Source organism: Xiphias gladius, chromosome 20, assembly GCF_016859285.1.
Source record: "Xiphias gladius isolate SHS-SW01 ecotype Sanya breed wild chromosome 20, ASM1685928v1, whole genome shotgun sequence".
Taxonomy (NCBI): domain Eukaryota; kingdom Metazoa; phylum Chordata; class Actinopteri; order Istiophoriformes; family Xiphiidae; genus Xiphias; species Xiphias gladius.
In genome coordinates, this window is record NC_053419.1 from 20,397,393 (window position 1) to 20,407,631 (window position 10,239).

The 10,239-nt window shown below is 40.4% G+C and overlaps 1 protein-coding gene across 7 annotated transcripts; it reads right to left on the minus strand.

Annotated features, from left to right (window-relative positions):
• Positions 1-702: 702 nt before the first annotated feature.
• Positions 703-8,250, minus strand: LOC120806071 (probable global transcription activator SNF2L2). Of its 7 annotated transcripts, XR_005709634.1 has the most exons (7): positions 7,762-8,250; positions 5,361-5,590; positions 3,972-4,077; positions 2,241-2,342; positions 1,923-2,061; positions 1,060-1,695; positions 703-771 (listed from the first exon to the last, which is right to left on the minus strand). XR_005709634.1 is itself a non-coding variant. In XM_040156736.1 (6 exons), exons 1-6 carry the CDS (start codon positions 7,909-7,911, stop codon positions 1,562-1,564), a joined length of 861 nt encoding a protein of 286 aa, XP_040012670.1. In that variant the 5' UTR covers positions 7,912-8,250; the 3' UTR covers positions 707-1,561. The 7 variants fall into 7 exon arrangements, 6 of the variants coding, with proteins under 6 accessions (XP_040012670.1, XP_040012672.1, XP_040012674.1 ...); XM_040156736.1 differs by having other exon boundaries at positions 707-1,695; XM_040156738.1 differs by lacking the exon at positions 7,762-8,250 and adding an exon at positions 7,566-7,752 and having other exon boundaries at positions 707-1,695.
• Between the last annotated feature and the right edge of the window lie 1,989 nt (positions 8,251-10,239).

The following is a 10,239-nucleotide window of genomic DNA, read 5'->3' on the forward strand; positions in this document are numbered from 1 at the left end:
CAGATCTGGGCCCTTATTTATCAAACTGCAAAAGGTAAAAGTTTGGACTCAAGAGGAATAGAAAGTAAAAATCACCCACTCTTTTTTATTCCCTTCTAACAAAAAAAATGTATCAAGCTTCTTATGACTTAAAAATACATTAGCTGAAACAGTGTAATTCAGAAAAGAGTAGTTTTAGTCCATTCTTTGCATCTAAACATTTGATGGGATGGTACATCACTTTTTCCTTTTTCTCATTTTGTTTTGGTATTTATCAGGGGCGGAAACAAACAAACAACAAGAATTAATCTGGCACTGATTTTAGACCAAAATGAAAGGTGACACTGTTACTTAAGCGTGTGTTTAAAACACCTGTAGCCAACGGAATTATAGAGATAACTATACAGTCCTCTTGCCCCACCTATTGGCCCATTGTCAAAAATACATATCACATACAGTGGTAATGCTCAAAAGGGAATAATGCTGACTCTGACATTACCGCCTGCAATAACATAGAGGTTAAATCGCTGTGTGTGTTCAATACATTTTTACATTCAAATTCAAATCTGCCAAACCACGTGATTTTGTTTATCCTTTGGTAAAACTTCCACCCTGTTCTGGTTTGGGGTTTTTTATAAAAGTGTGACAAGTGCTACATCAACAACTACTACTCGTATTAATAGGAATCACCAACCAGCGGGGCTTTTTGGTAAAATTTATTTCGCAAGTGTTTAAGTGATACATGTTTCCAGGGATTGTCTTAACAATGACGTCTTCCATCCTCCCCAACAACTAGGAGAGTAAATGAAAAGCAATTAAGTTTTTACTTACTCTTCACACAAACTGTACAATATGTGAATATACTGTAGCACAAGGGATACAAATGTTCAACTTGAGTACCCTTGATTAGACCCAAACTTATTCCATAAAGTATCAGAAGCAGACAAAAGGCATACTATAGTACTAGTATTTATCGAGTCACTTGGACTTCATACTCCCACTGTGGTTTTTTTTTTTGGTTTTTTTTATCAAAGATGTATGATCTCCAAAATCACATTCAGAGATTTTAAAAACACTTACAGTGTGCATTTGTTCTCATTTTCTTTAAAAAGACCTTCCCGTGTGCTTCGATTCTGTAGCCCTGAACACATCAACATCGTCATTAGCGGTCTGCTCCAGAGGAGCCGGCTTCAGGAGAGATATACAAATCATGCTCCAAGACATATGAAGGCATTTCATACAATCAAATATATTGATAAAAACAGTCAGTGAAACTGGAGTTTTACATAATATCTGCAGAAGCAATCACACGGACTAAGGCAGATAAAACGGAAATTGTAATTATTGTAAAAGACCAGCTAAATCAAAAGAACAGCACTATGTGCAGCAAGACATGTTTGAGTGGCGTGATTCATCTATATGAAAAAAGCATTATTCCATGAGTGCCTCTCTTTGAGTGGCACTTCCTGTTTTATTTTCAAGGACCCTTCTTTTGCTCAGAAAATTAAGAAACCAATGAAAAGGAATGTGGCAGTGAATAGACGCGAACAAGAATACAAAAAAAAATGTAGGGCCTCTCAGTTCAACCCTCATCTTTTGTGGTGTTATCCTCTAGATCCTCATCACTGTCTAAATCACTGTGGAGCCTCTTGGCCATGGTATTTCTGCTTCTCTGCTCCTTAGTCCCCTTCTTTAGCTGGACTGGTAATGGTTTCACTGGTTATAAAAAGAGACAACAGGGTTACTCTACTGTAAAACCACTGTACTTGTAATTTTCAAATGTTCTAGTGATTCCAAAAGTCAGGTTGTTCAATGTAAGAACAACCAACAGACTATAATTTCAAAGATTTAACAAGAGAAATATTTGTCCCCATCTTCTATTTGCTTTCATTTGGTCACTTGTAAAAATACCACCCTCTGGATGTTTGTGTTTCATCTCTCACCTGCTGATGGAACAAACTGGTCTTCAGCTCTGCCGCCATTATCACTGTGACTAGCACTCTCCTTCTGTTCCTCGTCTGTGACAATTCTCTGTCTTGCACTCTCGAAAACAGACTTAATGACAATTGAATCCTCATAGATCTGCAGTGGTAAACAGAGACAAACGCACAAGCGCACCATGCAAACACACACACACACACACACACACACACACACAGATAATCAGAGCCACATCAAGATCCAAACCCACTACATTAATAGAACGGAGATTGTGAAAAATGGATTGTTGCTTTCAAGTGAAAGTGTTCCTCGGGGTTCACCTGAGATCCCTCCAGGTTATAAGTCTGAGCATTGTGACACAGGAGGAAAATATCCTTTTCCAAATCCCCCACACTTCTGTACTTGTGATTACGCACACGTTCCTGTGAAGAAGAGGGTCGGGATCAAACCTTGAGGTTAGCATTGCAACAAAGATATTAATAAGCCATTTAATAAGGTAGGTTATTTTTATACAGAAAAACAACAATACAATCCCAGAACCTCAAAATACAAACCCAGGCAAGGTAACACACACGCAACTCACAATAACTGAGTGTCCCATCTTCAAGACCATTTTAGGAAATTCAAATTTTTTCTTCTTCTTTTGTGCCTGAGTTTTGAGAAGATTTATGCCATTTTCATGTATGTATGCTAAATATGAAGCTAGAGCTAGCAGCTGGTTAGCTTAGCCAGTTATGAAGACTGGCAGTGGGGGAAAGAGCTGGCTTGGCTCTGTCTGAGGGTAAAAACAAAATCCCCCTAGAAGCTCCTAAATTGCCACGTTTGATCTGATTTCCTTTGTCCTCAGTTTCATTTGTGCACAACTTCATTCTGGACAAGAAACCACCTCAGTGTTATGTGGACATACATATTTCACTGGTTTCGAGTAAGATGAGAGTGAGTAGATGATTTGATCATTTTTTTAATCTTTTGGAGAACTAGTTTTTAAACCCTTTGATGTTCTACTGAATCCAAACCTTACAGCTCAAGTTTTCTATAGCTAACAAAACTTGTTACATGAAGCCTTACTTGTGTTTTTGGCTTAGTTTCGGCTGATTTAAGCAGGTTGTTTTATATGTAATGCCACTTATTTTGAAGTGAATACCTAGCTAGTCAAAATACAGGAAGTAGCTATAAAATAAAGCTACCGTTCATATGTATACGTATCTGCAAGACTAATGATGTGCAATCAGCCTCAGCTGGACTAAATTTAGAGCTAATTGGCAAATGTTACGCTAACTAACTAAACTTAAATGATGATGGTACACATTATACATATAAAATGTCAGTATGTTAACTTTGTCATTGTGAGCATGCTGACATTAGCATTTAGCTCAAAGCACTGCTGTGCCTAAGTACAGCCTCTCAGAGCTTGGTCCACTTAGTCTTGTTTCACATCTTTACTTGACACCTTGAGCTAAAACAAAATATGTTATATGTAATATTAATTTTTTTTAAAAAGTGTCCATTGATGTCACTTCCATGAAATGTCATGTGCCTCAATCCACAAAATATGAAAACTTAGTCTTTATAAAAGTCAAATATTTAAATTTGGGCCTCACCCCATGTGACTCGCCGCTTTCACCTCGGCACCGGCTGCAAATCTTTCACTAGCAGTTGTGTAGTATTGTTCTGCATATTAAAATGTGATGTTTTCATGTTTATATTTTCACTGTAAATCTCACAAAATGCCAAGAATTTGGATTATTCAAAGAAATATAAATGAAAAATATATACAGAGTCTCAGTGCTAACGATGGTTTCTTTCAAGGTTTTTTTCAAACTGCTACACATTTCACACGTAATGTCTATTTGGCATCACACTATACCTAAGCACTATTTATACCTTCTTTTCAATTACTATTTACTAAAAGAAGTGTTTTAATATTCAAAACCGACTGCATTATGTATCTGTTGGAGTTGCATCTTCCTCTATTCGATTTTATCCCAGTATGTAAGATAACGGTGACATCCGTACGTATGTTAGTTCTGAGGATATTCAGTGACACGTACCCTGATCCTTCTGAAGTCCACAGGCTTTCGGATCAGCTCGTAGTACTCAGGTACCTCCTTCTTAGAGGGAAGCTGCACAAAGCCTTTACTGATCTGTCGACCCAACCTTGAAGCACAATGTGATAGATCACGTAATCTCATTTTGTCAAGAAACTGTTTGATGATTATGTCAGTATTTGGCTGAGATTTAGAAAACACCCAGAACGGCCATGGTTGTTGCCCATGTCTTTTAGGCTAAGGTCAAGCCTTATCTTATGATCTTAGGATAACAAATTCTAATTTTGTGTTGCTCAGTCTCCCTTTTCAAGGCTGTTATTCCCAGATAATGATTAAATCACATTGTCATCTCCAGTTAAATATCTTCTTATCTCTAGAAAACAAAAGTCGTCACAATCCAAATGTAATTGCTACATTGATGTTGCATTGCCTGGTAGAATTTATACAAACAACATTCAAATTATTATTATGTTGGAAGCTAAATTAGACTTTCAGCTCAGGCCAGTAGCAAGTGGTCAGATGATGCTTAAACAGCCACTGCAAAACGTCGACAGATGCCGCAGCTGCTCGTATCCCGCGGCTTAATAACATTACTTCATAAATGTACAGAGGCTAGAATAAAAAACAAGAGACTGGAGGAAAACAACACACGGTGCGTCCGTTGCTAGCTAACTCACAGCTCACGTCTGTACAGTTGGTACGGTGGATGTTTGGTCCAAATCATTGTCAAATTTGTGTGAATGACGTGAGGCAAAAATGTACCTCGATTTCTGTCTGAACAAAAACTGTTATTAGCCATGCAGTAACTAAAAAGAACTGGAAAACTACTGAAATTTTCCATCTGCCTGAACTGTATTTTTTGTTTAGCATATAGCAAATGTTAGTATGCTAATATGCTAATCTAAGATGGTGAACATCATCCATTATGTTGGTATTGTTGATGGAAGCATGTTAGCATACTGAGGTTAGCATTATGTCAAAGCACCACTTTGACTAAGTACAGCCTCTCAGAGAGGTGCTAGCATGGCTGTAGACAACACACTAACTATCTTGTAAAACAATATTAGATAAATATTGAATATTTTGGAGTCACTACATAGTTAACTGGTTTTTGTGGGATTAAACACATTTTTAAAATGATGATCATGAAAATCTGTACTTTTCTTCATCAGTATTTTGTGATAATGAAATAATTAATTCATGTTCTTAAGACGTAGTCTGATGTCTTCACATAATGTAATCATTATATTGTGACTTTGTGTTAATAACCATTCCAAAGTATGAGTAGCAAGGACTAAAGGCTTCCGTAAGCATTCATGCATTTGGACTAACAATTACTATAGTTGCGTCACAGTGACATGATACAGTCCACGAAGTATTGAGCCCACTCACCCGTCCTTGTAGTTGATAACCATATCGACCAGTGTGTTCAGTGTTCTGGTGAGCTCAGGTGGATTTGGAGGCAGTTTCTCAGCTGGTGGGCGCCCTCGCTTCCTTTTGACCTTTTCGCCAGTTTCCGGCCCGGCCTGCAGAACTTTCTCTCCATGATGATCACCTTTACGCTTCTTCAGACTGATGTCCTCTTCCATGTCCTCCAGGGAACCGTTCTCTCCTGCCTCAGGCTGCAGGAAGAGGGAGCGATGGGTGGGGACATCTAACAAACTCAAACAAACTTATAAGGGTAGAGTAAGGTGGGTGAAACAATGTATGATGAAAACACGTGCTGTATATATTATACAGACAAAGCCTGGAGCATTCTCCCTCTGTTGTGTAGTTCATACTTCAGCATTAGAAGGATAATAACAATTGAGGAATGGGAGGAAAGAGGAAGTTTGACCGATTTCCATTCATTTTAACTCTCCCTTTGACTTTCACGTCACAGTTCCTAGAAGCTGCTACACACACTATATGTTTTAAAAGACAGAAACCTGTAGCACTTCAGAAAGCTAAAACCCTCAAATTGCAGCACTCACAATCTCCACCTAATTAGTAGTCCTGGCTGGAGTTTAAGCTTTCAGGAATAGAGAGTATGGTTCTTTATTCAAATGACAGAGGGTTTACTTATTTATTACAATAGCATCTGAATTTGCATGGACTAGAGCGACCCAACTGCTGTGCTGTCTCTGCAAATTCAGGACAGACTATTTTATCTGGAGGCTTTAATGTCAGATGATTATCAAGGGGAGGCACTTTCTTTTTTTTTAAAATTACACAATGGATGTGAATAAATTTGAAGAAGCCACTTTCTACCGAAGCACATAGTCTAAGTATGCCAATAATGCTATAAATATAATCAGTATTTTCCTGGTTTGCACTTGTTTTCATGCCCAAAAGACGAAGAGATGGCAACATGATTTTAGTTGTGTGGTTTTCAAACAGGGGTGCCTGCTGCACCTGTGTTATTACATCGCTCCTTTTCGAATATCTGCAGCAACCACAGTATTTTCCACAAAGGCAATTAGAGGCCAGAAACATGATTATGCATGCAGCAAGAGCAGATCTAGCAGTGGCAGCAGCGGCGGCGGCGGCGGCAGCAGCAGCAGCAGCAGCAACTGGCTGAAAAGAAGAGGGAGGAAATAGAGAAGGCATGCTGTCCAATCCGAACAGAATATTGATGCATCAATCATATAGAGGCTCAAACAGTACACACACCAGCATTCACATCATATAATAGAGCGTGCACTTGTGAACATTCATTTCTCAAGGACAGAGATGAAAAACATGATGAAATATGCACAGACTGGTCAGAGGAACAGTAACAGCAGCATGCAGAACCCTTGCTGAAAAACAATAACAACAATTGTCACGTCTCAAAGATAAAACCCAGGACTGATGATGGCAAACGCTGAAACAGCAAAGATCGCATGCCTGCATCTCCCAGCCATAACACACGGCGGGGAACTGAATTAGAGGACACAACAACACTAGAGAGGCGACAATAGAAATCCTGCTCATCATCGCTCGGCTCAAACGCAGGCTTTGAAAGCCCCGCTACTCTCTCTAAGGGGCTGCAATCGTTCCAGCGGAATACTGGAGGGATAGAGGGTAATCCTCAAAGATGTATAACACAGCTGAGAGCTGTCTGATTGACTGTGTATGTGTGAGCGGAAGGGTGTCAGCGTGTGCATGTGATGCTCCATGCCTGTGCTATCTCCTAACAAGCCTGCCTCTTCCCTGACTAATCTGGCGAAGATTCCCTCTCATCTGTTACAACACACACCTACACACTCCCTCTCTCCCCCAGCTCTCACTCACACACACACACACACACACACACACACACACAGAGAGAGACAGACGCGCGCGCGCGCACAGACACACACACAGAGAGAGACAGGCGCGCGCGCACAGACACACACACACACACACACACACACACACACACACACACACACATATATATATATATATTTATATATATATATATATATATATAAACTCACAGAGCGACGCGCTCTCTTCCCATGGTGCGCGCACACACACACACACTCACACTCACACACACACTTTTATCCATCTCTTCCTCTCTTCCCATGCGATGTAGCCTAGCTGAATCCTGAGCCCGAGAAGAAGAAAGACATGGAGAAGGGTATTTACCTGACTGCAATCTGCAGGCTGGCTATCGGGATCGGCTGCAGCTGTGGGGGAGAGAATTAGCAAGCCAGCATAGCGGCGAGCTGCTAGTCTCTTCATCAGCTGATCACTCAGAAGCAGAGCCCAGAAGGGGGGAGAATAAAAGCGCTATGTTTTCATATACAAATCAATGGGCTGGGGGAAAATACAAATGCCATACCCATCTCCTGTCTGCAGCTCTCCGACGTCTTTTTCCTGACTCTGGAAGGCCCCGAGCTTGTCTCCCTCTGCATGTTTTTAATATCGACTGTTGCCAGACGTTTTTTTTCTCCCCCTCTTCCTTCCCTGCCGTTAAAGTTATCGGGTCCATTTTTTATTTAATTTTTTTCTCTCTCTCTCTCTCTCTCTCCTCCAAAATTTCTGCAGTGCATTTTAGAGGGAGCGTGCCATTTCATGTCAACTCATGCGGGGATCTTAGAAACATGACTCCAGCCTGCAGCAACACGGACATTCATGGTTCATGCTGAGAGCACGTTTGTATGTGCAGCCCCAGAATTCCAACAGGCTGATTAATGCATAAATATTGACTCAGATTACACTCAATTCCTCTGCCAAGACAGCAAGGAAAATATCTCTCAAACACTGAGCTGTAAAAATTGCAGAAAAAAGACTGGACTTTTTCTAGTTTGGACTGATATTCAGACACATCTGGTTTCTGTAAATCAATTAGGGTGTTTTTACCACCATGCTGTACAAAATGCTGCTGGAAAACAGCACACAATGTTAGAACGCACACCGCAGGAAATGAAGGATACGCAAGGAAACAGGACTGAAATAAAAGATCCTGTTGTATGTTCTTTAAGTAAGGTCAAAGTCATAATCACAGAGCGCTGTCCCTTTGTAAAATGTAGAAACTTGGCACGTGTAGGTCCCGGGCTTCAGTGGAAACAGAGAGAAAATCATGATGCACATGGGTTGAACAGTCTAAGTCAGTCCTCTAGCTGCTGGCCAGGGCCATTTGGCAAACTTAACTTCTACACAGTGTATTTCAGACTCTTACAGCCTGACTGTAGCTAGAATAAGTTGCTTTCAGCAAACAGTTTAAATATGCTTGTGTCTAACACACTTAACTTTCAAAATCAAAGCCCCCCAAAAAACTTGGTTTCAAGTCTTTGGTATTTCTCTATAACACTAAATATTATTATGCTAAAATGTGGGGGGTAAATCCTTGGTCCCTATTAAGAGTTCAACACCAAAAAAAAAATCAATCTCAAGCTTACACCACCTTATCTGCTTCTGACCGTGTGGGTGTGGTTTGATTTTTGGGCCACTTGGGGGCAGCGAAAACCAAGTTGTCAACACAACACTGACATATTATCACCTTTTACCTTGTGAACCTGTTGACAGCTGCCCGTTTCCACATCCAGGAGACATGGAGCAACGTTAGCATTCACGCGGTGGTGTGTTTCTGGCCACCTGATGAATGAAAGCCCAACTTTCACTCCCATGTAGCTCTGCTCGTAGCTGCGCTGGGCAGTTAGTGTACAGGGGGGTTTTAAAGCTCTTTCACCAAACATCTGCCTGCTGCGACCGAAAACAAGATCCCGAGAGTGGTGAGACTGAATCAAAACAGTAAAGTTGCGAGCCAGAAAACTCAAACAATGGGCTGAGAGAAGATCAAAAGAGCTGGGTGGAGCGGCAGAGTGTGGTTATGATTCCCTATGGGTTTGTCACTTTGAGCAACCCCCTTTCGCATAATACATAATCACTTGATCCCTGGTTGTTATAAAAATGTTGATCATAGCCACTTAAAGTCGAAAATTTCAGGGCCTTTAAAAGACACTATAGGCTCGAAATGTTTGGCCCAAATGACAGTACATCTTATGCTACTAGTTGAATAGTATGCTTCCACACTAAGCCAAAACTTACACTTACAAACCTCCCTCACACTGTGTTGGCATCTCTCTTCAGAATGCCGAAACATAATTTACCCGTCACGAATCACACTGGATCAAGTTCCAGCAAACCATAAATAAACCAAAAGGTCGATTTCTCAACTTTTTCTCTCTCTTTTTTGTTTTTAAACAATTTGTAATCAACATCTGCATCATCAGCATCTGCTTTGCTGGCAAGACGTATGCTGTAATGGGTTCTCGTATTAATATTCATGTTTTTGTAGGCTTCACAGCGGAGTTACAGTACAGTGACTTTATTGCGAAGCCTTGTGGGAATCCAGTTTTATGACATTACATGTTAAAAAATGTCAGTTGTCAACTATGAAACACAAGTGAGCCGTATCAGCTGTACTGGGGCAGGAGGAGGCACCGTGTCTTACAGTGAAAAGGAGCACATGTTGTGGAGCCCAGGAATGAGATCACTATTAACTACAAGAAGCCTCACATATACAAAAGAAAGGCTTGCAGGCTTGAAATAATAAATCATTAGCCAGCAAATTAATCATTAGCCGGTGGATGTCAAGAACGTGCAAAACACTGTGGTGTAAACAGGAGTCCTGTGCAGACTGAAACAACACTGTTTGTGGATGGTGTGTGTTGGCGCAGTGTACGGGGCGATTAATCTGCATGAAATTATTACAGCTAATTTTCCTTGCATGCGAGCTTCATATGACATTTATTGTGGTTTTAAAAAAAACCAAAACAAACAAATGGAGCGCTCTCTTTTGTCTTGAATATTGTTT

Excerpts from the sequence above, each read along its gene's own strand:
- LOC120806071 (XM_040156736.1), bottom strand. The coding sequence starts at position 7,911 with ATGGACCCGATAACTTTAACGGCAGGGAAGGAAGAGGGGGAGAAAAAA. Across the intron at positions 2,343-3,971 it reads TGGACTTCAGAAGGATCAGG|GAACGTGTGCGTAATCACAA; the intron begins GTACGTGTCACT and ends TCTTCTTCACAG. Across the intron at positions 2,062-2,240 it reads ATAACCTGGAGGGATCTCAG|ATCTATGAGGATTCAATTGT; the intron begins GTGAACCCCGAG and ends TTACCACTGCAG.